Genomic DNA, 26,048 nt, shown 5'->3' on the forward strand with positions numbered 1-26,048 from the left:
GCCCCCAGCCCGCATCTTCTCAGCTGCTCAGTGGTCCTCAGCCTGTCAGTCTCACCTCCCCTGCAGTACTCGGACTTGCGTGCCCTTCGGGGAGCAGCGCACCAGAGGCCACACTAGTACAGACCGGGATGGGGTCCCTGGGGCTGATAACTAAGCCAGGAACCTCCCCCCCTCCTCCTTTTCTTTCCCCACTTTCCCCTCCATCACCACCACTACCACCAGCTCCATCAGTAGCCCACCAGAAGGCACAGGCCACCTAAACTGGGGGCAAACCTGAGACGCGTCTTTGCCTCACAGCTTTCCAAAGCGGCAGACTAATCGAGCATCCCACTAGACCCGGAGCAAAATGTCCCAAAGAGAGCACCAACAGGAAAAAAGTGAACTCCGACGTGCATTCAGAGTGGAACTCGGCCCGTCAGGGACCCTAGAGTTCTCTCATTTGTCCCCTGCCTCCAAGCCCCCTTTCTAGGGCTGTAGCCTCTGCATTTTGGCTTTCGGAGATTCATGAAGCCCTAGACCCTCGGATCACATTCATTAACTGATAATGACACTGTCAGTGAGGACGGATGTTCAGATTAGCATCTTTTATGACTTTTTTCTGTCTCATGTGGTCCATATCTCTTCTATCACTTGCCAGGCTCTCTGGGACCATGAAGGGGTTCGTCCATTTTTTGTTTCCATGAAAAGAGCATGGGAAAGGCTGAGAGTGGCAAGTTCTGATGCCTTCACCATGGAGGCCCCTCGCCTCTGGTGGACACTGCCTCCCAGGCCCCTACTCAGCCCTCTGCCTGGCTTCTTCCTCCTCCTTTCAATCCCCCAAACTCCCCCTGGCCTGAAAGCAGCTTGCATCTACTCTCCCTGCGTTTTTATCCGGTCCCAGCCAGGGTGCAATCATCTTACTTCGTCTACCTGCTCCCAAGGCCTAGATGTGTTTTTATAAACAGACTTTTAAAAAAATGTATCAAATGTCAGAGGCTTGAGCTACCAGTATTTACGCATTCAGGGTTGGCCTGCCCCCGTGAAAATGTAAACAGAGCCCTGACCACACTACCTATGTTCTTTCCTTGAAGGACAAGGTCTTTAATAAAAGACTCTCCTTGTTCTCAGAACTGCAGACCTACCCAAGGTGAGGGTTCGAAGCCCTAGGTGGCTATTTTGTTCTGAGCCCAAAGGGCACTTACCCACCAGTCTGGTTTCAGCTACTCCCCACATCCTGTCCTCTGCCTTAACACCTCTGCTGGGGGCATCCAGGGAAACTGACCCCTTGCTGAAGGGACTGAACGGGCCGTCCTGAGGACTCCCAGACTGGATTTCTATGACCCTCTCTGGGTTCCTTTCACTCTCCTGCAGCCCGGCCACCTAAAACCTAAAACACGTTTCCCAAAGCTGTTGCCCAGGGCTCTGGGGTTAGTGGCTGGCGGCCGCCCCAATCCCTGGCAGCTCAGGAGTTGGGTGGCCCCCCGACCCCGCCCTCTATTCTTGCTGGCCTGGCCTTCCATCCCCAACCGTGTACCCCGCAAAACGCACGCAGCAGGCAAGAAAAGGACTGTGCTCGCTGAGCCCTTTGGATGGGACTCCCTTTGCGGCCTGGGGCCTGACTCTGCCTGCCTGCCAGAGACGACGCCCAAGGTAGTGTAGTTGGTCTCCCCTGGGCGACCCTCGCCAGGCCCCGCGGCAAGTCCCAGGCTCAGCGCGAGCTCCTGCACACTCCACGTGGGCTCCCTCTAATTTACGGCCCGCGGGCTCCTGTAGACACCCTTTTCCACACCGACCCTTTGGGCAGAATCCTCAGCTACACATCAGCCTCCCCTTGCGGCTCCCGGCCAAGCCCCGGGGATCATTTCAGCTCCTGCCACCGTCCACCACCTCCTCCCAACCTCCTGCGAGCTTTCTGGAGACGCTCAGGCCGCTCGGGGCACCGCGGCCCCGGTGCCCCGTGGCCGGGTGACTTACAAGTGGAGATCCATTTTCCGTTATAACGCGTTCAACGTCACCAAGGCCAGCAGTCTAAACATCCGCGAGCCGTCCTCCCGGCCCGCCTCTTAAACTGGTGTTTAATGGTTCCCCTCCGATAACTAAACCTGCTTTCCACAGATGCCCGCTTTTATGGGAGAGGCAGGAATGCAGAGATGTATTTATACGTTTGTTCATAAAAACTGGAAAAATAAGCTCAGAACACGCTGTAAAAAATATTCAGTTACTTACCAGACAGGCTAGTTAAACCAGGGCAACACCGATACCGGCCACACAACGCATTCGGGGAATCGAGGTGCCTGCGCTTTGAAATCGCTTAAGGTCTTGCTTCGCTGGGGCTGGTGTCCCTGAAGAACATGGAAGTAAGAGTATTATTTATAATCGGCTTGGCCGTCGGTCCCGGGGTCTCCACCGTGATCTTCAAAAGCAGCCACAATAACATGAGCTACCCAAGACGTCCCTGGCCTGGGTAGCGTGATGGTGGGTAAGTCCAGCGACGCTGAGGCGGGCGTTTCCAGCCCGTGCCCAGGTCAAAGCCGCAGCCGTGCCCCCCGCGCCCCGCGCCCGTCTGGGCTGGAGACGCGCGTCCGTGGGGACCGCCCGCCGCCTCTGCTCCCGGCCCCGCACGGAACTGCGCCCGCTGCCTTCTGGTTTTCTTGCCTCGGTTACCTACAAAACACTTCGAAAAGCAATATCTGCTTCCTTTTTTTTTTTTTTTTAACCAGAAAAGAAAGCGGAGTGATACCGTACCTGGTTTAAGATTCTTCGATATTTGAGACTTGGGGGGAAAATATTTTAATAGTGAAGCATCTGTTAAACACTTGCCTTAACCTCCGGCTGATAAAAAAGTTTTTTTAACCCTCCCCCCCTCGTTTTAATTATCTTCTGGTTATGAAGGGGCAGCCAATCCTGGATGAGGACCTCGGCAATTAGCAAGGAGAACATCAAAAAGTTTTATTGCAGAGAGCGCGAGGCGCCGCCCCCGCCGCCCCGGGATTGGCGTGAGGAGTCTCTGACGACATATATTAACCCGAGCGGCCCTAAAGATGTAGCTGTACATGGAGATCTTGCTGGGAAAATCCTCTCGATCCCCTCACGGTGTCCAGTTCCGGAGAACCACCGCCGCCGCCGCCGCCGCCGCCCGGGAACTCCCAAGGCCGCCGCGCAGACCCCTCCGAGCCCCAGCCGCCGCCTTCGCGCTCCAGGGCGCCTGCAGGGCCCAGATCCTTCCCCCCGAAAGAAGGAGAGGATCTGAGAAAATGGATGCACTGAGACCTCTCTGAAAACCCTCCGAGGGAGCCCGAGAGGAGCGCGGGACACGTTACTCGCAGCTCAAATCACGTTCAAGGACCAAAACAACAACAACCAAAAATTTCATTAAAACAATAAGCGCCCAAGAACCCAGATCAGGCCGGTGGGGGGAGGGGAAAGGGCGGGAAGGGGAGGGTCGCATGGAGGTAGCTTCACAGTGAGCAGTCGACCCCCGGCGGCTCCTGCAGCCGCGGCTTGGACTCGCCCCGGGACTCCGAGTAGCAGCGGCGCCGGGCGCGCGGCCGGGGCGCGGAGCCCGGCGACTCCGCCGAGCAGCCCCGCCGGAGCCCGGGCACTTTGCATGAGCGCGAGAGGACTGTGCCTGCCCGCGGACGCCCGGGAAGCAGAAGCCTGCGAGCGGGCCGTGGAGCGAGGCGGGAGCCGGCGGCGGCGGCGGCGGCGGCGGCCAGGGGCGCACGGTGCCGGGACCACCTCGCCGCGCCCTATGGGGAGCCGGCGGCCGCGGCGCTGCTGAGGCGGGCCCCGCGGGCCAGGCGTGGGGCCGGGGCCCGGGCTGCAGCGGCCCCCTCTGCGGCTGCCGGGCCGGCCGGGGCGCCCGGGGGCTGGGGGCTGGGGGGTGGGGGAGGCCGCCGAGCGCCGGAGCGGGGGCCCGGGCCGAGGGCGCGGCGGGACCGCGCGCACGCTGGGGCGCGTGGAGGGGCGCGGAGGGCGAGATGAGTCTGGTGGGGGGCTTCCCCCACCACCCGGTGGTGCACCATGAGGGCTATCCGTTCGCCGCCGCCGCCGCCGCCGCCGCCGCCGCCGCCAGCCGCTGCAGCCACGAGGAGAACCCCTACTTCCATGGCTGGCTCATCGGCCACCCCGAGATGTCGCCCCCCGACTACAGCATGGCCCTGTCCTACAGCCCCGAGTACGCCAGCGGCGCCGCCGGCCTGGACCACTCCCATTACGGGGGGGTGCCGCCGGGCGCCGGGCCCCCGGGCTTGGGGGGGCCGCGCCCGGTGAAGCGCCGGGGCACCGCCAACCGCAAGGAGCGGCGCAGGACTCAGAGCATCAACAGCGCCTTCGCTGAACTGCGCGAGTGCATTCCCAATGTGCCCGCCGACACCAAGCTCTCCAAGATCAAGACGCTGCGCCTGGCCACCAGCTACATCGCCTACCTCATGGACCTGCTGGCCAAGGACGACCAGAACGGCGAAGCGGAGGCCTTCAAGGCGGAGATCAAGAAGACAGATGTGAAAGAAGAGAAGAGGAAGAAGGAACTGGTCAGTACCATGGGGCAGCGGGCAGTGGGGTACGGGGGTACCGGGAATTCCGGTCTCTTTGCACTTGGGCCGAGCAACGGCACTCCGCGTTCTTTGGCTGCGTCTTGAGCCGAGCTTGCTTGCACCGGGTTCCGGTCGGGATGGCTTCCCGCAGAAGCGGAGGGGGTGGGGGAGGGTGTCAGCACGCGGAGGAGGTTAAGAGGGATGCTTCGCGCCGGTGATCTTACCCTCGGGTTATCGCCGCTCCCCCCCCCGGCGCTCAGGGCGGGCCTCGCGGACTGAGGGTCCGGCCGGATCTCCCGATCGCACTGGCCCGGACGCCTCGTTCCTTGTCCTGTAGAGCCTTCACATTTGGCCTCCAATCAGATCTTGCTTTCAGATAGTTCTAAAATAAGTAGTTCAGAAGCGCTTGATCCCAATTATTTCACTAGTGATTACACTTCCCCCTCCTGAGAATGAGGCAGCCACTGATCCTAAGAATTTTATGCTTGTTCTGATTTCTGTGCCGGGAAGACGTCAAGGTAAACATAAAATAAGTACTTTTAACTTCAAAATGCAGTTTCTCTTTGGCAGTGAGACTGAAATGTGACTTCCCAGATGAGTATACTTCACGGTATTTCTTGTTTTGTTTGCATGAGCCTGTACGTTTTAAGACAAGTAGTAAATACTACCTTGGTCACTGTAACTGTTGTAAACAGTAACACGAAATTATAACTGAAAATTAGTTTCCTCAAGTTCCTACCAACTGCCCAGACGGTAGTGGTGTTCAGAGCAGGGCTATTGCCACGAAGGGCCTGGAAAATTATCCCGTTTGTCGAGGTTTTCTTCTTTGGGGCCTATGGCGATTTAGTCGCTACACAGTCGAGTGATCCCGAGTAACCGGGGATTTCAGAGGCCTCGGAAGGAGAGGCACCGCCGAACCGAGCCGGAGGCCGAGCTGCATGCGGACAGGCCCAGGCCAGGGCGGGGGCACCTCACCCCATCTTCCCTAGAGCGCGGAGCTGGGGCTGCGATGACCCCCGCTCGCGCCCCTACATCTGGAGTTAGAGAGAAGGCCCCCCCGGTCCCTCCGTAAACGACATGAAAACGGGGTGGTTGTTTATAAACCTGCCGATCGGGAGTTGAGCGCAGGCCGGCGTCTGGAGGCCCGGGCAGGAGCTAGGACAGCGGCCAGCCTCCGTAGCTCTTCTGCCGGGGCTGGGACTTGAAAGCATCCCACACGTCATTTCTGGCTGGCCCTCTTACTCTCTCCTCTGGCCGGGAAAAGCGCGGGGGTGGCCTGGAACCGGGTCTCCTCTCTGAGTCTCTTTTTCTCCTTTTCTCCCCCTTGCCTCCCCTCTGCCCAGAACGAAATCTTGAAAAGTACAGTAAGCAGCAACGACAAGAAAACCAAAGGCCGGACGGGCTGGCCGCAGCACGTCTGGGCCCTGGAGCTCAAGCAGTGAGAAGGAGGAGGAGGAGGAGGAGGAGGAAGAAGAAGGAGAAGAGGAGGAGGAGGAAGAGGAAGGAGAAGAGGAGGAGGAGAGCGCGAGCCGGGCCCAGGAGCCGGATGCAGACCCAGGACTCCGGGCAAGCCCTGCGCGCTCCGCGCTCCGAGGACTTCCTGCATTTGGATCATCTGGTCTATTTATGTGCAATGTGCCTCCCTCTCCTTGCCCCCCTTCGAGGCATCCGCTCCCCACCTTCCCCTCCGAAAACAAAGTGGATATTTGAAGAAAAGCATTCCATATTTTAATATGAAGAGGACACTCCCGCGTGGTAAGGGATCCCGGCGTCTCGTAGATTCTCTGTTTGTGAATGTTTCCTCCTGGCTGTGTAGACACCAGCGGTGCCCTCTCCCCAACCCCTTCCAGATAAAGACAGCGGACAATTGTGTGTATGTGAAGTGTATCTTTAATACTTGGCCTTTGGATATAAATATTCCTGGGGATTATAAAGTTTTATTTCAAAGCAGAAAACGGGGCCGCTAACATTTCCGTTGGGGTTGGTATCTAGTGCTGCCGTTTCATCTGTGGTGGTTCCCTATGTGAAGATGTTTCCAACAGCTACTTGTTTTGTGCACTTCCGTCCTCTAAAACTAAGTGGAATTTAATTAATATTGAAGGTGTAAACGTTGTAAGTATTCAATAAACCACTGTGTGTTTTTTTTTTTTTACAAAACCCCAATCTTTTCATGGTGGATACCTCAAAAGAGTTTTGAAAACAAAACTGTTATACTTGTTTTCATTATATTTAAAATATTCAGAAGTAAACTAAATTATCGTGATTGCCTCTAACTTTGTTTGATAGAGTCAGTGGTTCGGACCAGTCATCCACGTGAGCTCCCGGCCTCGCAGGGCTGGCGAGGAGGCCCTTTAAAGAGAAGTGTCCTTGGTGAAAATCCTGCCCCAGGGCCTGGGCGCCATCGAGTCCTGCCTCCCTTTCCTCTGCCCCTGGCCCCCAGGAGAGCGCTGAGCGGGCTGTGGAAGGAGGGTCTGGCCAGAGAGAGGCCTGGGCGGTTTGCTCAGAAGGTGGAAAGGTGTCCTTCTTTTCCTGAAATCAACCAGATGCCATTGGGGGGGGGGGGGGCTTCGGGTTTTGTTTGAGGAGCCATTTTCGGTTGAAGGCGTTTTGGGGAGAAACCCACGCGTTATTGCAGGCGCAGGAACTAGTCTAGAGTTTTAAATTCAAAATATAGGGCTTCATCCAAGAAAGGGGAGAAAAGACCAGGAGAAAGGAGGTTTGGGCTGGTCGTCTCGATGGGGGCGTAGGTGGGGAGGGGGGGACTGGTCTGAGCAGGCCGGGGGAGGGGGAGGGGGAGGCCCTTGGTGGGGGGGGGGGAGTCCGTGATTAGGTAACCAGGAATTCTACGTCAAGTAAGAAATCGCGAACGCGACCGAGGATTTAAAGGGGGAGGGGGGCGTGGAGCGGGCGCTAGATTTACAAGGAGCTATAGGGAACTCAATATTAACTGTGCGGTGTCTGAAAGTCCTCCCGGCCGCAGGCCAGGCCAGCCCGGGGCTCCGTCTCCAGCTCTCAGCCGCCGGGACTCCCCCCCCCCCGACCCCCGTCGGAGGTTCGGGCTCCGGGAGCCCAGGCACATCCCGGAAGGAAGTCCCCGAGGCTTCCTTGGCCCGTGGGCTTGGCCAGGGCGGAATCTCTGCTCCAGGAGTCGGAGAAGCTGGAGCGCCGGAAAGGGCTCGGCAGGCCGGGGAGGGGGAGCGGAGGGAGGGATGGGGGGTGCGGAGGGGGCAGGGAGAAGGGCGAAACTTATTAAAAAGCGGTTTGCTTCAGGAAACGCCGCGTGTCTAGATCTGGGGCTAGGGAGGCTGGCCGGAGGGCTTCCAGCTTGGAAACCCATCCTCGGGGTGATGTTCGCACCTCGGCCTCGGGCACGGGCCCTCCCCCGCCGTCCCAGGGGTCGCACCCCGTCGGGTGCCGCCTCTGAGCCCACCGCCGGCAGTCGGCGAATTCGCCAGCGCCGGGCGGGAGGCGGGCGAGCGGCGCTGCGGGGTTCTGCTGCGGGCGGCCGCCGACTCGAGGGCGCGGGGTTAGAACAACTCGGCCAAAGCGATCTGAACTTTCTCCCCTCGGGTCAGCCGGCGCTGGGCCGACCTGGTGGGCGCGGGGCTGTGTTTACAGACACTTGCCTTTGTTTATAACGCTGGGGGGCGGAGGGAGGCGCGCCCTGATTCTCTGTGACTCCCGGGATCCCTGTCCGTTTGACCGAGGAGCTCCCTCCCTCTCCCGCCTCCAGCCGCCTTTTACTTTAATCCGTTCGAGAGAAAGATGCCAGACCCTAGGGGTGGAGGGATAGAGTTTACCGAGGTAGTGGCGCGCACGGTGGTGGAGGCGGTGAGGTTTTCAAAAGAGGAACCTCAGAGCAGTTATCTTCACGTGCCTGTGTTGGCTGGTGCGGGCCTGGCTTGGCTGTGGTCTTCCTTGCCACCTGGGCCTTAACGCATTGCCGCCGCTTTAACACTTTTTCTGGTTTGTTAAACACCAGCAGCAGAAGGGAGCCAGAAGACCCTGGCAGCACCGTCGCTACGAGGCCGCCGGCCGCCGCACATGCTTTTAAACCCGCGCTCCAGAAACGCGGGTCTGGCCTCTTTGTCTGGCCTGGGCCCGGCGCTGCCCGCCCGCTCTCCTGCCCGCCCGCCGCGCCGCTTCCTCGGGCTCCGCAGCACCCGGCCCCGACACCTCCACCACCTGGACGTTCCAACCCAGCGGCCACCTCAACGGGCCAGACATCCAGCAGACCCGACACGCCAGGGGGCCGAACCCCCTAACCGGGCGAGCGCACTACCTGGCCGAACACTTCAACGGCAAGACACCCCACACTGTCGGTCACTCGCGCCGCCGCACGTCCCTAGCCTCCCGGTGCGCAGTGCCACCCCACCTCCCGCCCCACGCCGTCAAGTCCCGGGGCACTGAGGGGTGGGCGAGGCAGGCGTTTCCTCCGCGCTTCCATGCTTTTCTCTTCTACACGTTTCTTTCTCTTTTAACTCCCTTTCTTCTTTGCTTAAAAAAAAAAAAAAAAAAAAAAGTTTCCAAGCTCCTGCCTGGTGGGACTGGCTAAAAGGCCTCTGTTTTAATTGCTCGGATAATGTGGTTGCTGCCATTTTGTTAAAAGCAATCACTCCTGCAGCGAAATCACAAGCTCTCTAGACAGGCCGGAGCCGACAAAAATGCAGGATTTGACGTTAAAAGCTAAATGGGAAGCTGGGGCGGCGGAAGGTAAATTGATGGTGGATCTGGTTGTCAGGGCCCGGCCCCAGACCGCCGCGCAGGCCGAGAGCCTGATAACCCTGGAGCACCCGGCGGGGCGAGGGCTCGCCGCCCTGTGTGTGTGTGTGTGTGTGTGTGTGTGTGTGTGTGTGTGTGTATGTTGTGTGTATGTTGTGTGTGTGTGTTGTGTGTATGTGTGTGTGTGTGTGGTGTGTGTGTGTATGTGTGTGTGTATGTTGTGTGTGTGTATGTGTATGTTGTGTGTGTGTGTTGTGTGTATGTGTGTATGTTGTGTGTGTGTATGTGTATGTTGTGTGTGTGTGTGTATGTGTATGTTGTGTGTTTGTGTGTGTGTGTGTGTTCCAACAGACCCATTCTCACCTTCTTGGGAAGTAATTTGGGAAACTCGACAGAGGGAGACCCAAACACTCCCTGCTCCCAGCCCCAATTTTTCAGGACTTTTCGCCCCCCAGGCTGGACACTTACTGCGGCTTTCAGAGTTGTTTTGGTTTTTTTTTTTCTTTTTTTTTTTTTCAGGTCGACATGCCAAGGAGATGACAGCAAGATCTCTTGGAGTTCTTCTTGCCTTCTAAATCCCGGGGCCACGCTCTGGGGGCACGGTGGGAAGCTCCATCCTCCCAATCGGTTAGCCAGTAGGTGCGGGCATCTAGGAAAGGTGGGCCTCTCACCTAGGCCGACCTCCTCAGGGGCGGCAGGACCAGGCGTCCCTGTCGTCTCCGCGGTGAGGTGAGTGCAGCAGTGGCGCCAGGGACGACAACCTACGGGGCCCTTGGAAACCAAGTGTGCAAGAGTCGGGACAGGAGGGCCGCTGCATCCCTGCCCCCTCACCTGGGCCGCTGCTGGCCGCCGTCCGGGGCTGGTATCCCACACCCCGTTGTTAAGGTGGCAAGAGGAGTGAGTTGCGTGCACGCGGATTTCGCAGGAAGGGGGCCCGCGGGTGAGAGTGATCTCGAGGCAAAGCCACAGGCAGCCGGAGGAGGCCTGCGAGCTGCTTCCGAGACTAGTTTTGCAGCGAGAGCCCGAGCCGGCTGCGAGGGCCTCAGGTGTGTGTGCGGGGGCCGTAAGCTGGGCACAGGATGCCACAACAGCCGGCACTGCATTTGTACAGCGGCTCTACGGAGCGCAGGAAACGGCTTAGCTCTTCCTGTAGCTTTAAGGAAACTGAGCGTCTCCCGCTGCGCGTGTGGCCGGCGGTTTTCTCCCCCGCGGCTGCCCTGCGTGCTCCCTGCCCGCGAGTCCCACCCACGCGCTTGGATTTGGAGACCAGACTGGTGGTAGGTGCCAAGCGGAGACGATGAGGAAAGGAGACTTGGGGCGTGTGCCCGGGGTGGGGGGGCTGCATCTGGACCCTAGGCGCCGCCTGTCTCTTTCGGATCTGTTGACCTGAGGGGACCCTTTCGTTCGACCAGGCCTGACTCCTCGGGCCTGTGGGAGCCCGCGCATCCCTCGGAGTCAGAGACTCTGGAGCGGCCCCGAGGCCCCGGTAGCCCTCTTCCCCGGAAGCCCAGTTGTGCTGTCAGGTTTACGTCCACGGTGGGGGTGGGGGACCAAGTGTTGTTTAACGGTTTGGCAAGAGAGGAGGGGAGAGGGGCAACTCCAGGAGAGGAACTCATCCCACGTTTGGGGGCGGAGGGCTGGGAGCAGGCACTGCCCGCAGCGGGTCCGCGGGTGCCGCCCGGCCAGACTCAGCTCCCCGGCGGCGGCCGGTCGTCTGGTGGCGGTCCAGGGGCGCAGGGCACCGACTCACAGGCGCACCGACGAGCCTCCTCTCCTGTCCCCGTCACCCTGCCCAAGCCAGCTCCCTGCTGGAGCGCGCCCCCCGCCTCTCCCCAGGACCGACCCCCCTACACACGCATTCCCTTCCAATTCTCCCGGCAGTTGGGCCGCTTTGATGATCAGATGGTAGAGCCCTGATTACAAATTTATTCCCGGCCGCTCCGTCCGTCTTTATCTCCGCTATTAGGGCCATCTGGGAGTGATTAGCGCCGCGCCCGCGCCCGGCCGCGCTGCCTATCTCGCCGCGGCGGGGCCGGAGCCTGGCTGACGTCAGGGCAGACGGCTCGGAGCCATCCCAGCAGAGCTGGGTGTAATCGGCGACCGCGCGGCCAAGTCCTCCCGGGCCAGGCCGGCAGCTGGAACGCGCAGCCCGCCTGAGCGCGGGGACTTTCTCAATATGTATTTTTAGTCCAGAAGACGTTTTATTTTCCTCGTTGGAGGTGAGGTGTGGCCGGGGAACGTCTCTACGGGCCCCTCCCCACTTTAAGTTTTCCAGCTCATTGCATCTGGTGCATCCGGCCTGGAAAAGGCTCCCGCGTCTGGCCCTGACCGACGGCGGTCCTCTGCTACCCTTGGGCCGGGGTGCTGCTCTCCTACACCAACAGCTGCGGCCCCTGCAGCCATGCCCATGCAGGCCGGGCTGCCAGGAGGAGGTGGCTCTTTTAGGGCAGCTCTCCCGGTACTGGCACGCGCTTGGCCCCTACAGCCCTCGAGCCAAAATAGTGGGAGTTTCTGCCTAGTGGGGCGGCCAGGCAGACGCTGGTTATGGAACAGGATGTCTCTCCACGCCTCCGTCTTTGCACCTGCTATTACAGCCCAAAGGATCTGAGAAGCAGGGGCTCTGGACCTTCTCCTGCCTCCCCCTCCCGCTCAGGAGTTGTCCTTGACACAAACCCTGACAACTTGCAAGGGCAAGGTTGCCAGGTGGCAGCTTTGTCCCCTACTATGTCTCAGTGCCCAGAGCAGAGGCTGGGTATATTTGTACAATTCCTGGGCGGGAGGACGACACCCCTGACCTCCTACCCTGGTGCCCTGGGGCGCTGGCCTGGTCTTTGGGATGAATCCAATTCCAGAACCGTTTAGGTTGGAGCTTCCCACACTTACCTAGTGATCCAAAATCCCCGAAGAACCTGATAAAGATATAAATTCAGCCCCCACCTCCACCAGAAATTCTGATTCAGCCAGTCGGGGTGAGACCTGAAGTCTGCAGTTTTCAAAACTCCCCCAGGGGATTCCGGAACCACTTCCTGAGCCCACACACACCCACTGCAGCCAGCCCCTCGACCTTGGCACTCTCTCAAAGGCCCATGTGGAACAAGGGATGGGTTCGCATGGAGATGGCTTTCTCTGGGGAGGGTGAGGCCTGCATTATTTATAGTCTCTACTGGGAGAGAATTGGCCATATCGTGGATCAGTCCCACACCTTGATAACTGGGCAACGGCAAGGATTCAAAGGAAAGCCAGAAGCTGCTATTTATTTCAGCACAGGCTGCAAAGGCCGAGCTGAATGTTTACTCAGAAGCTACAGATAATTTAGCTAGAGGGAAAAGAAGTCATAGCCCATGATTTGAGTGTAGTGATGAGAAGATCTATTTGGGCAGCCAAGAGTATCTAAAATAAATAGGGGATCCAGTCGAGAATATGTCCCAAATGTTCACCCCTCCTCGATTCTTTGAGGCCACTCAGTACGGCAACCTCCAAAGTGTCTTCTTGTAATCTAGAAGGGAAGAGAACCATCTCCTCCTAAGTCGGTGAAAGCATCACACTGAGAGAGCTTAGCGCCCCCTATCCCCTTCCACACACCCCCTATCCCCAGCAGAGGGGAGAGGAAACATGGGGGTGGGGTGGGGATAGAGAATGAGGCTTTTAGAGATTGAATCCATAATAACTGGAGGAGGAGGGGCCTATCTGAGCTCCTAGAGGGGGGAGGGGCAGGATCGCTGCAAGAAGTAGTTTCCCACAGCGCTGGTAAGTGGCTTCTCCAGGTTCTGCCTTAATGGTGGAGTCCGCTCAGGCCAATAGGCAGTTTTCTGAGTCATTCAGACCACTCACAAACAAACAAAACTAACAACAGCAACAACAAAACCACATTGCTTCTTCCCATGCACTTGCACTTAGCATAAATGAGCTTTTACTGGAATTAAATGGAATAAATCAAGGTGGTCCACAGGCCCAGAGAATCCCTGTGTGTATTTCTAAGCAAAGGAGGCAGGCTTGCAGGCAGCTAAATCATTTATACAAAGGATCACAGGGTACTCACTAGACCCCCCCCCACCCCAACTTACAACCCCGTTTTCTCAAATAGTATATTTAATGCACAACTAATCCTGAACAACCAGACTCAACCTGACATTTCCCTGTGAGCCGATGGTTTCAAAATGTCATTCCTTGTAGCACCAAATCATCTTTCAGTTCAATGGTGAGCAAGGACTAAAGAGTCAGGGAGACCTGCAGATTTTTCTGTAGGACGCGGGGTCATTTGCTGCTTGCTTGTTTGCTGGCTCCCCCCGCTGAAAGGACTTAGAACAAACAGTGCACTTACTCGGGCAGAGAGAGTTTTCAACCTTCCTTAAGTACATTGCCTAGAGAAGAGGCCAAAAAAGGTATCATTCTAAATTAAGATGGCAGTAAATACCTCCTTCTGGAAAGATGGAAGCCAGTGACCACTAGGCCAGTGCATGACTGCCTTCTACTTAAAGTGAGTTGTTGTTGCCTTGAGCTGACATTTTGTCTTTAGGATAAGGAAGAAACTCAGGAAACAAAAACCGTGTGTTTGTTGCTTTTATTTTTGAAGAAGAAAACGCAGGCAAAGGCTGTAAGTAGAACTTGGAGAGGAAGGAAAACTGGTGCGGTTTTACTGGGAGAAAGTGTCCGCCAAGCCGCCTGCCATCGCCCTCCCTTTGCAAATCTGGTTTTCATATTCTCCCTCAGTAATCACCCAAAGCCATAACTGTCTCTGAAATTATTCATTAAAGTCATCTTCAGGGATTCTCACAGGATGACTCTTTTACGTTTATGATCTTCTGAGAGCAATGACATCAGCCTCTGTCTATTTTCCGCTTTTAATTAATGTGCTGGGAAGACAGAGGGGCCGGGGCTCTGTCCGTGGGGAGGGGACGGGCGGGCGGTGGCGGGGGTGGGGGGGGGAGTGGAATTCGCCGGCCGCGCTGCTCCCGGCGCGGTCAGCTGAGCCCCGGCGCGCAGACATCCTTTGATTAAGGAGGGTATTTCGGGGAGTGCAGGCTGTGCAGAAGATCACGGCTGTGCCCTGTGGTGCTGTCAGCAGTGACAGATCCCAGATGGGGCCGCTACTGTATGGCAGATTGAGTTTCTCAGCAGAAAACTCACCCTCCCACCTAAACGTCTTCAAAAACCTTCTCCAGATACTCCAGGTCGCTTCGTGTGAAACTGAAAAAGTCCAACCCCAAAGTTGGTTTCGCGTGCGTGCTTGTAGGTTAGGCTCCCCCCCCCCCGCCCCCGGCTTCTTTTTTCTCTGTACTTCCTTCTGCTCTGAGCATCTTCGACCCGAAGGGCTACCCGGCTGCTAAGAGCGCAGACCTGGCAGGCCCGGTGGTTCCCGTTCGCCCGGCCCAGCGCCGCGCCGTCGACTCGGCACCAAGGGGCCCCGAAGGCAATCCGGTGGGTAGGGGCGCGGCGTCTGAAACTTGGGGGCAACTCGGAGCGCCCCGGGCAGCCGGGGTGGACGGCACGGGGAAAGCTGGGGGGCGGGGGCCGCGAGGATTGAACCTTAGGAGGAAGCGGAGAGCACCCGACCTGGCCCCCTGCTTCCCTTGCCCGTTTTCCCCGGCGGAGCGCCGTCCCGCCAGCCCCGGCAATCTCGGGGGCCGCGCCAAGCCCGGGAAGGGGGCGGGGGCTGCCTCCGGGACCGGGAAGGGCGTGCAGGCCGCCTTGCGAGCCTCCGGGGCTCCGCGTGGTCCGGCGTGGGGAGATGCGGCGGCAGAAGCTGGACTGGGGCATCTCCCAGGTGAGAGGGGGCGCAGCGGGTCCCAGCTTTCCGCGCAATCTACATCCGCCCACTTGAGAGCGGCCGGCTGAGGGTCCGGGCCCCAAGTTTCGCATTCCTGGACACACATCAGGTTGGAAACTCCGTTGCAGAAACATTGGGACTTACGTTAAACCTGTATTTAAAAATTAAACAGCCCCGTCGCTACCTCCTCGGAGGCGATGGAGATTCCTAGCCCGGTGCCGGCCCCTCCCGAGGGTGCCTAGGCCTGGAGAAGGGGGTGAACGGCGGAGCGGAGCGCGCGCGGCACCCCGATTCTGCTCGGATTTCTAGACCCCCCCCCCATCCCTACCCCACGATCCTCTTAACTGGGGCACTCGGCGTGTTCCCACGGGCCTGGGCCGGGGGCGAAAGAGAGAAAAGGAAGGAAGAACAGAGACCTGGAGAGAGCGAGTTTTGCTTTAATTGAAAGATAAGACACTGGTCTCTCCATCAAAATACCCATGCAGCCGCCTCCACGCACTCCCACACCACCCCTCCCAGCTTGGAGAGCCTCCGTTTGGCTTTCAAAAGAGTCTCTATGGAACCGAGAGAGGAGCTAAAAATACCTCAGACGCGAGGCCCAAGGTGCTGGGGGTGGGGGAGAGCTGGCGGCCACCCCCAGCCCCGGCCTGCCCTGGAGGGACCGCCCTCTGCACCTCGAGGGCCCGGCTCGGGCTTAGCTGGGCTCCCGCCCGGCAGCCTCTGGGCGACTTTCGCCTTGTCTTTGCGCCCTGACCCGGGCCTTCTGTAGCCAAGGCTTCGGGTCCAATCTCTGGTAAAATCAGATGGCACGCTTTTCAAGCTCTCCATTCTGCCCTCTCTGCAGACTCGATCTGAGAAAGCAAAGAGGTAGGACCACTAGATCCTATTGTATGTCAACAATAACCCGTTCTCGCAGGGTCCCGCCACACTGTGTATAATGATCCATATGGATGTATGCAGTTGTTTGCAGTCCGGGGACACAAGATGATTTGGGAGAAACCTGTGAACCCCTATTACAGCCCTCTCCCGGAAAAAACAAAAACAAAAAATCTCTCAGTTATTTCCCCTACCATTCCCCCTGGTTATCAGGTAAAATCACAAAACTCTTTATACCAGAGCAAAACACACACTGAATTTCAAAACTCCCGCTCGCCCCCTTCAGAAGGCAGCTTTTATTTCCACGGCCCACGCTAGATGAAAGTGGTTTATTTGTGTTTTTTTTTTTTTTCTTGTACCCACATGCCCTGTAAAAGTTTTCAGTGCACGGGCCCGGCCCCCCACCCCCACCCCCGATGACCGCAGGGCCTTGTTTCCAGACTGCAGCCCCAGCCACTTGGTTTTTAAGTCCTCGCCTGGAGCCGAGGTGTAATTGCGACCCCGCCCGATCCGCGAGCCTCCCGGGGGGACGTTTGGCCGGGCCTGCGCTGGGGCCGGGACCTCCCAAGTGGCGGACCTGGGAGCCGGGAGCCGCGCGGCCCTCTCCCTCCCGCCTCCTCCCTCCCTCCCTCCCCTACGGACTCTGCTCCTTTTCTCCGGGTCTCCATCCAGCTTGCCCGTGCCACGGGCGCACAGCATTTTCTCTTCCCCTCCACTTTTTGGGTTTCCTCTTGCCCTCTCTAGCATCTTTTTACCGCTCTCTCCATCGCCTTCACGTTGAAATCCCAGGCCCAGAGAAGCAGAGCAGGGCTCTGTCTGAGTCTGGAGAAACCAACTGAGAGCCTCTGGCCCGGCGGGCGCCGCGGCGGAGGCGCAACCGGGCGCGCTTCTGCGTAACGTCAGCGCGCGGGGTAATTTACCTTCCCCGGGCGTCTGTCAATATGACTAATTTCCACAGGGGTCAAAAAGCCTTTCTCCGGCAGTCCATCTTGGAACGCTCTCTTACGCAGCAGACCGGGTTAGTTGTTTTGTTTCCAGCCCTAGAAATAAATACTCTTGGGGGCGTCCCTGCCTGGGGAGACCGAGAGTAGCAGAGGAATATATACACGGTGTCAATTAAAGGCAGTTTTCCTTGAACTACGAACTGTGATTGGGCTTAAACGACAGCGACCTGCTAGCCTTTTAGTTCACATTACCTAACTCGTCCTTGATACCAATGCTTTCTTTAGAAACAGGAAATCAAAAAAGAGGGAAATAATTATTGCTCCAGTTTCCCTCTGTGGCGTGTAGATCCCTATTGAAACATTTTCTCCGCGTTTCGGGGTGTGATTTAAACATAGAGTACGCGCTCGTGGCTTGCTAATCTGGCCTAGACAGAGGATATATCATCCAGGTGGCATTTTACAATAATTTCGAAACTGGTACCAACTTCTCAGTGTGAAACCAGTGCTGCGGATTCAATTCTCCGGGACTCGATATAGGCGGTGAACTGATGCTGGTTGCGTATAACTCCGACTCACGTGGAGAAACAGGCTGAAAGAAGCCGAAGTGGCTGTAGGCGACGGGCGATTCCCGTCTGCAGAGCCCTCTCCTGTCTAGAGCAGGGCACCTAGTCGCAGTCCTTGGGTGCTGGGGGAGGTAAACCTCTCCAACCCGGTCCAGTGGGAAGTGAAAGTCGCCAGAAAACCCCTTTTCCTCCCTCCTAGGCTCTGGCGCTGAGGCCCCAACAAGTAAACTTCACCGAGTGAAAATTTTAACCAACTCTCTAGAAAAGGCACGTCATTTCCCCCACCCCTCTGTGGCCTGTGGTGAGTAAATGCTTGGACCTTGGGCAGTTAGAAGATTCGGTGGACCCACCGGAAACGTAAGAACTAAGAAATCGAAGCAGCAGAGAGGAAGCGTCTCCAACGGCTGCTTCCACTCGCGGCCCCTGACCTCCGCCCGCAGGAGTGGGTGGCACGGAGCCCCACGCGGGGACGCCGCCTCCCGCCAAGACCCTGCTGATCCCCGCGCGCGCGCACACACACCTGCTGGTGCATTTATGACCTAATGAAAGAATATCCTTTAGGGAAAAGACTGTCTATAAAACGTAAAATATAAAGAACCCGTCTGGATATTCCCACTACCGGCCAGACCTGAGATTGAAGGTTTTTTTTTTTTTTTTTTTTTTTAGCACAAATACCTTGACTCCTTTTGTGGCTTCCATAATCACTCTATTTTTTAACTAAATGTTGAGACTTTGTTCCAAGTGACCTCGGCTCATTGCCTGTGGAAGGAGGAAAAGTCTCCAGCCTGAAGATATATCTTCATTTGGGGGAAGGCCTTCCTGGGAGGGGGGAGGGGGGAGAATTGTATTTTCTATCCCTTGTCATCTTTGGAAAACCCTGGCTCCATACATTCCAACGGCCGCAAACAGCTGGGGAAACCAAGGACTCTTTCAACTCCCTGCCCTTCCTTCCTGCCCTGCCGTTTCTCCCAAATACCACCTTTGGGAGTCTCAAAAACATTGCCCTGCACTTTCTCCTCGTCCCTCTTCAGAAATCTCTCCCATTTTTCGATATAACCGACTTCCTCCTTAGGAATCACATAGTTAACCACCTGTTTCCGTGGGGAGAAGAGGGTCCGATTTTGTGTTTGGGGGAGGATTTTTTATTAACACGAGTGGGTAGAACGAAGATAGTCCCCCTTGTGATTTTCTGTATACCATACCTTTGCATAAAAGTTTTCTAAAGTCCCTTTCATTTTGCAATTGACCTTTGCCACAGGAATGGTTCAAGGTGTTTACTAGCGGGAGCTAATGCCACCAGAAAAACTGCAGCTGGCGTAAACTCTAGTGTGAGCCGATGGTGTGGGTCCCCAGTGGCTGTGGAGTTATTTGCATATTTAAAATGTTTTATTGAAGCATAGTTGACTTACAATGTGTTAATTTCTGCTGTGTAGCAAAGTGAGTAAGTTATACATATATATTCTTTTTCATATTCTTTTCCATTATGGTTTATCACAGGATATTGAACAGCATTCCCTGTGCTATACAGTAGGATCTTGTTGTTTCTCCGTATTTGCATATTTTTTAAAGAGCAAGGCAGTCTAACTTCAAGGTTTTTTTGGCATCCAGGGACCATTCAATGATCTGGGGGTGGAGAGGGTTGATTGTTCAACTCACGGCTTAGTTGATCCGTTAGTTTCTGAGTTAACAGCACTAAGGGAATTTTTACTCTCTTTTTGATTTAGGCTTCCTGAGTAGAATTTGACTAACAAGAACTTTTGCAGCTGGTTAAAGCCTAGGGAAATGGGCAGATGTCCTAGGGTGAAGTGTTCAGCCCACCCTGAGAGGGGTAAGGCGGGAGTAGGCTGACAGACAGCCATTTCTAGGGAAGGGTCTTGTCCTCCCTTTACAAGAAATTGTCCATTTTCGAGCATCTATTAGGAAGCATCAATCTTTCTTCTTCAGTTGTGTTCTCGCTCAGCCTTTCCACTTAGGGTTGAGGGCTTGGCCAGTCCTGCAAGTCAGTGTTTCTACTAACCTGGCTTAACTGGAGGGGCAAATGGCTTTCAATTGGCAAATATTCCCATCTGAGAACAGGAGAGGAGTAGTGTACATTCTGCCTCACCTAAAGTTTTATACTTCTGCATTAACATATTATTTTCTAGTCAGATTTCCAACTTATGACCCATTGAGCAAAACAGAAAGTTTTATTACATGTTTTCAATCCCATGTTCTCCGTAGATGGCCTCTAGATCCTCCTCCTCAAGGTGTGATATCATGGCTAAGTGTACTCAACACCTAATGTCTCTCATATATGCCCTGATCAGTTAACTTCTCATGAATTCGCAGTACATTCTTATGGTTCAAAAATATATAAAATGTCTGTGTGAATAGCCTTTCTCTATCTGTCCAGTTTCTTTCTCATTGTTATTAATTTCTTGCATATTCCTCCAGAGCTTCCTAATGCATAGAAAGCAAATAGGAATAGAATTGCTATGGATCTGGAAGGCTGCAAGTTACTCCATTTGTATCTGTTCTGCTGATCAGGAGGGATTGGGGGATGGGGGCAGATCCCTGGAAGCTTTGAAGAACTTGAAGAGGCTCAAATCTGGTTAGGGTGTGAGATGCCTCCCAATTGCAATTTTAAAATATCTGGGAAAGGGAAGACAGGGCACATGCAGAACAAATTATCCCTAAGGCTTCAAACTGGATTGTCTTTTCTCTGTTGCTGAATCCAAAGAGTAAGACAAAGGGGAAGAAGGAAAGGAAGAAAAGCAAGCAGAAAGAGTGAGGTTATCAAATTTAGAACTGTAGGAATGTGGCTTCTCCTTTTTTGGTATGTCCCCAAATTTGACACACACACACACACCCAGTCAAATTTAAAAGGACTGAATTGTTATGCACCAAGGAAATCACAAATAAACTTCCTCCTACTTTCAGAGAGGTTTTGCCATGTTCTAGTCTGTAGATATTTTGTATGGTCTATAAATGCAGTGGAGGGTGACGGGGGAGTGACTGGGAAATGCACCTGTATTTTAAAACAGCTGAGATAAATCCTGCAGTGTAATAAGTTAGTATATGTAGACTTGATAGACCTCAGGCGTTTTGTCCTATACAACTCAACTAGACAAAAATAAAGCCAGGGTTAATTGCTCCCTATACACAGCAGATGGCACCTCCAGTTACATCAGTTTTATCAGGGCAGTTCTCAGAGAGGCCAAGTGGTCTTGCTGTGCAACAGTGACTGACCCTGACCATCGTCTATCTAGGAGTCAGATGCAGATGGAGAAGAAGACATGCCTTGTAGGAAAAGAGCCATGCACAGGGGCCCCTGCCAGAGATGGGGCCAGTTCTGCTATCTGGGGTGTTCTGTGACTTCTTGGTACCTGGCCAGAATTGCAGTAGCTAAATTGGCTCAAGCCCACACTCCTCCTCGCCATGCCTTCCCTTATCCTTGTCAGTGGAATTGAAAGCATCTATAGCTATTACTGTGAGTGTGTGTGTGTGCGTGTGTGTGTGTGTTCAGGGACAGGATTGCTAAGTATCCACGCTTTCCATTAATGCCAAAAATCTCTCTTCTTTCACTTTGGGATTCTCCCTGCCCCTCTCTCATAGTAATACTAGATGCAATAATAACAATAAAAGCTCACTGCTGATTCTCTTTTCCTCCTCTGAACAGATTCCTGCCTGTCCCTCTTAGGGACCCACTGCCAGGTTTTAGCCTTAGTTACTGTGGTTAAGCCACCTTCTGAAGGGGGTAGCTTTCAGATCACCCACTGAGTTCAAATGATGTCCTGGTAGGACCAAAGGGCATTGGTAGGCGAAAAGGACCCCAAGCCCCTGCCCTCTACAGCTCTGGAGCTGTTCAGCAGACTGGAATCCTAAGGCTCACATAACTCTAATTAACGTGTGCATATGTTGGCCAGCCTCTTGACCAGTTTTATGAGGTTTCACTGGCGGTGCTTGAATTGGCAGGTCAGATGAAGATTAAGGGTCCTAATGAGTCATGTGACCATAAGTGGTCTTGGATGGTGGCTGTGATCAGGAGACCTACCCCTCGTGTTCTCCACCCTGAGGGTCTTTTCATGGCTGCAGGGAAGGCTGGTCTGGGAGGGCCAAAGAGGGCACTGGCAGAAGTTTAAAATGTCCTCCTCTTCTTGACACAGGACATTATTGGAATACGTGTGTGTATGTATTTTATATATATAATCTTCAATCGTTCAGAAATACAGAAGAAAAATTTTGTCTTAACAGTATAGCATTTAAGAGTGGAAATGGGTTTGGGCGTTCTAACCCCTTCTTTACAGATGAGAAGACTCAGACTCAAAGATGCTGCTGGTTCCTGGCCAGCATGTGCCACTAATGAGTGAAACTGGGGGTGGTGGGTTCCTCTGCTCTCCTTAGATAGTTATTTCCAGGGATCTCTCCTTTAAGAAAGATGAAGGCATAAATAAGGAGGAGGTGGTGGTAGGAAAAGTTTTGAAGAAAAAAAAATGATGTAGAGGACCAGGCAGGAAGAAAGGTTGCCAGAGAAATGATAATCTGGGGATGGGTTACTGGAGGCCTATCTTCATATTTCTTGAAAGTCTTTACTGGACTCCAAGACAGCTGTTAGAGGCTGATGTTTTCACAACACAGATACTTTGTCGTGTGTGTGTGTGTCTCTGTGTGTGTGTGTGTGTGTCTGTGTTTAAGCCAGTCCAGGAGAAGAAATTATTCTCTCTTGGGAAAAAAGAGGGAGTGATGTTTCCAAAAGCGAAGCCGCTCTCACCAAAAGCGCTGGTGGATCTGGTGACAACACGGACACGCGATTCCCTTAGAGCTTGGAAGTTGTCCGGCGGGTATCGGGCTCCGGGCGGCTGCATCCCTGGGCCGGGGACGGGCTGTGGTCGGGCCAGGGGACTAGTAACGGTTCGTAGGGAATCGCAGAGGAAGGGAAGCTGGTCGATCACTGTGACAGAGAAAGGCGAGGTGGGGGAGAGGAGACCGCGGGAGGAGAGACATGGCGCGGTCACTAAACGCGAAACCGGGCTGCTGGATTCTACGGGGAAACACAGTCCACCCGCACCGCCGCCAGATGCCGTCAGCTGTCCCGGCTGAAGATTCTGTCCGGGCTCCTCTCTGCGTGGCGGAACCAACAGGTGGCTCTTGGTTCTGACCACATTCACGCTTTTAAAAATATTCTTTCATTCTCTGGGCGTGGGTCTCGGTGGGGGTCTGAGGCTGGAGGCGGTCCGGTCGGATACTGAGGGTCCCTTGGGAGCCATGGGAGGTCCCTTCTGAAGTCTCAGAAACAGCACCGGACAAAATGAAAAATCAGCAGGGAAACTAAACAGCGCCCACAAGCCATCCTTCCAGGGCTGGGGAGCAGTGTTCAGGCCTCAGAGCTCAGGTTCGAAATCCGAATAAATGGAGCCCGGTCTTGGATTAGGCCCCGGGGACAGCATTTTAATGTCAAGGTAAAATATTCTTGTCGTAGTCACTTGTGGGCCCTGAAGCACCACTAGAATCTCCGTTTAATTAAGGGGGCAAGAGAGGAGAATTACCAGCTAATTAAATCCAAGTCTACCTGTAATTCTCCCTCCGCTGCTGCCGACTTTAACATGCAAAATTACTTTTTTAACGTGCCTGCATATGAGTTTTTAAAACACAGGTGAAAACTAAAGGAGAAACTAGGGGACCAGGGGCGGAGGAGAAAGAAGAAAAGAATAAAAAGAAAGAAGGACGGAGAGAGACGCAGGCCTCCGGGCCGAGTGAGGGGCAGCGGGCGGCCTCGGCCCGCGCTCTGAGTTGGGCCACGAATAAAGCCGTTTCCTCTCTTTCCAGAAGTTTCGACTTCTCCTCTCCTCCCGGCCGACCCCCTCGCAGCTCGCGCACTTCGGCCCGAGCAGAGATCAGGAGCTCAGAGCAGGCCCAGCGCCCCAGGCCCGCGAGCCGGCCGGGAGCGGTTCCGGGGGCCGCCGGGGAGGAAGTGAGCTCACGGGGGAGGCAGGCTCGCAGCGCGGCGCCGGGAGGCTTGGGGAGACCGGGAAGGAGGCCGGGGCCGCGGGACTCGACTCGCTCACGGCCGCACACTCGCCGCTTCACGGCCGCAGGAAGGAGCGCGCGGCGCAGGACTCGCGAGGCTCGGGCTTCCCGGACGGAACCCGGAGGCTGGCGCCCGGCGAGCTCCGGGTTTCCGGGGGCGCTGCCCCGGCCCAGCTGCCCCACCCTCCTGCCGCGTGAGCGCGCCCCCGGCCCTCCAGCGCGCGCCCGTCCGCGCCCGCGTCCACCCGCCCCCCTCCGCCTGCGTCCGCGCCCCTGCCGGCGCCGGGTCCTGGAGCTCGGGTTTACCCTCCGAACGTGGAGTTGTTTGCAGGAGCTAACCAGGGCGACCCCGGCCACCCCCTCGTGAATACGCTCAGTCCTCGTGCTTCAGAATCGTGAGCTGCGGGTCCGTCTCCAAACCTGTACCGTCTGCCACCGCCCGCGCCGTCACCGCGCGGCTCCGCTGCAGTTCTGTCTGGGAAAGATTGACAGAGCGAGGCTGGCTGTCTCGCCCGGCACGAGGCCCCGAATGCAGAAAACGGGAGCGAGCGGTACGAGCGTTTCCAAACTGACGAGGCGGCTGACGACACAGGGGCAGCTGCCCAAAGGGAGCCTTCGCACCTCGGCCTCCCGGGCCGCGATGCTGCTCCAGCCAGACCGGTCGCGTTGCGTTGGTCCGGAGCCCGGCTCGGGTCAGTGTGTGTGGGGGGGGTGTAGCTCTAGGCCCTGCGGGCAGACCCTGGCCCCGGGCTTTCTCCAGGCCTTGCTGGAGGGCCCTGCCCTCGACCGAGGAGAAGGTGCCTGGGCGCCGACGCCGCGCGGGGGCTCGGCCCGTGGCCTGGCTCCCGGTGAGGCTGGCCCGTGGTTCGGGCGCCAGACAGTTTGGGATTGGGGAGGCCTGGGAGCTGGGAGAGTCCGAAGGCCTCTGTGGGTCGGGCGTAGGGGTTATGGTCAGACCGCGAGGACGGGTCCTTGTCTGCAGGGCACCGTGTGGGAACGCTGGTCGGGTTTATGTGCTCTTGATCTGGAATCGATTGGAGAAATTTGTATCAAGTAAGACTTCGCCTTATCCACCTCCTGCAGAAAGCACCCGCGTACCTCCTGGCATCTCTACCCAGTGGATGGATAGGTTGTCTCATAAAATCAGTAAAATCTTGTTTACTAACCTAACGTACGGTTATCTATTTTAAAACTCCGGGTCTTCCTCCGTACATTTAGGGCGGAGGTAGTGAAGCTGTCCTGTGTCAGCCTGGGCAGTCAGGAGCGGGAGCTTTACCCACGTTTCGGGGGTTGCTGTCAGCTGCCCTCCCCGGGGCCCCTCCCGACGTCTCGATGCGCACCCCACCCCCGCTCCGGTCCCTACTCCCTCCCCCCAAGTCCCCTTTGCGGTCCCTGCCCGCAGCAGTGCCTCCTGGTGCCACGTGTGGGATTAGCTTAGGCTCTGGGCCTTGCAGGCCAGGCCACAGAGGGGCCTTGCTGCCTGCTTTGGAAACTCTCCGTTTTCCCACAGTATTTCACATTCATATTACTTTTCACACCCTGTTAGGCAGTGATAGCACTGGACCTGCTAAATACTTCCTTGTAGCAAGGCAGCCCTCCCAGGACCACGGCCTTCACCGGCCTTCTCCTGGTGATGGGAACGGCCTTCTCCTGGTGATGGGAACGGCCTTCTCCTGGTGATGGGAACCATGCCGGCTCTCTCAGCGTGAGGCTTCTTCTCTCCTCCCCTGGGATCTATCTGCAGACCCCAGGAAGGCAGTGCTGGTGGTGGCCCCTGGGTTGGGGCGCACAGGTGTGGAGGAGGTCTTAACCCTGGCCTTCACCCTGGGTGGAGGCAGCGGTTGTGGGAACAAAAAGCCTGCGGGGACTGTCCCGACTTTTGGTAAATTATGTGTGACTAGACGGGCGATTTTTCAATGAACAAGGCCTTGCTCCGGGACTCCAGCAAGACAAGAAGTAGGATCTGGCCTGCATTGTAAGTCCTGCCTTCCCTTCAGGAGCACCGGGCCCAAGGCGTAGCATCTGGGCACTGAGGGGCCCGGGGTAGAGGAGTTAGAGCCAAGTGCCCAGGCAGGAGAGCTTCAGAGCAGAGGAGAAAGCAAGTCAGGCTGGTGTGGAAGCCACAGCTCCCTGCACCAAGAGTCGCTAGCTCTTTGGCTGTTGAGTGGACTCTGTAGAGTGGCACTCGCTCCCAGACAAAGGGCTGCAGGGGTCTCAGAGTCCAGGTACAGAGCACTGGACTCTGATTGGCGCGGTGGAGACCGTGGTCCTGGCCCTCTCCTGAGCCTGCGTTCCTAGAGGGTGCCGCGGGGCCGGGAGGGTCCCGGGTTTGCCACCTGAGCAGGACTGAGGCCAGTGGCCCCGGGGCTTCAATCTGAAAAGTTAGGGGAAGGTAAGAGTGATTGTCTGCTGCTCCTCCAGGACCCCACCTCAGTTCTTCCATCATGGGGGGTAATGAAATCCGCCTGCCCTCTACCTGGGGAGACGGGGTGGGTGGGGTGAGGGGTGGAACTAACTTCTAAGGAGAGCCTGTTATGTGTGGAGCGTTTTGCAGGCTGCTTATTGTTTAATCTTCACAAACTGCAAGAGGAGTATTTCCAAACCCTGTGTGACTGCAAGGAAGCTGAGGTGCAGAGAGGAGGGACCTGGCCAGAGC

The 26,048-nt window shown here is 56.1% G+C and overlaps 2 protein-coding genes and 1 long non-coding RNA gene across 16 annotated transcripts in view; 2 read left to right on the top strand and 1 right to left on the bottom strand.

The window, feature by feature from the left end:
• LOC131760926 (uncharacterized) overlaps positions 1-3,394 on the bottom strand; it is an 81,714-nt gene extending 78,320 nt beyond the window's left edge. The window contains exons 1-2 of one of the 3 annotated variants that reach the window (XR_010841677.1): positions 2,725-3,394; positions 2,206-2,321 (exon numbers count right to left, since the gene is read on the bottom strand). This is a non-coding gene — a long non-coding RNA (uncharacterized lncRNA). The remainder of the gene's footprint in view (positions 1-2,205; positions 2,322-2,724) is intronic. The other 2 variants (XR_009336854.2, XR_010841678.1) reach the window with 2 other exon arrangements.
• Positions 3,395-3,891: 497 nt separating this feature from the next.
• On the top strand, positions 3,892-6,777 carry HAND2 (heart and neural crest derivatives expressed 2). Its single transcript, XM_059071058.2, has 2 exons — positions 3,892-4,511; positions 5,858-6,777. Exons 1-2 carry the CDS (start codon positions 3,960-3,962, stop codon positions 5,954-5,956), a joined length of 651 nt encoding a protein of 216 aa, XP_058927041.1. The 5' UTR covers positions 3,892-3,959; the 3' UTR covers positions 5,957-6,777.
• A 7,763-nt stretch (positions 6,778-14,540) lies between these two features.
• The window catches only part of LOC136794626 (uncharacterized), an 87,257-nt gene continuing 75,749 nt past the window's right edge, over positions 14,541-26,048 (top strand). For 7 of the 12 annotated variants that reach the window (XM_067040050.1, XM_067040048.1, XM_067040053.1 and 4 more), the window contains exon 1: positions 18,887-24,084. The gene's annotated coding sequence lies outside the window, so the exon portion shown is untranslated. Of the gene's footprint in view, positions 14,655-18,886; positions 24,085-26,048 lie in introns of those variants that run through there. The other 5 variants (XM_067040044.1, XM_067040043.1, XM_067040046.1 and 2 more) reach the window with 5 other exon arrangements.

Source organism: Kogia breviceps, chromosome 8, assembly GCF_026419965.1.
Source record: "Kogia breviceps isolate mKogBre1 chromosome 8, mKogBre1 haplotype 1, whole genome shotgun sequence".
Classification (NCBI taxonomy): Eukaryota; Metazoa; Chordata; class Mammalia; order Artiodactyla; family Physeteridae; genus Kogia; species Kogia breviceps.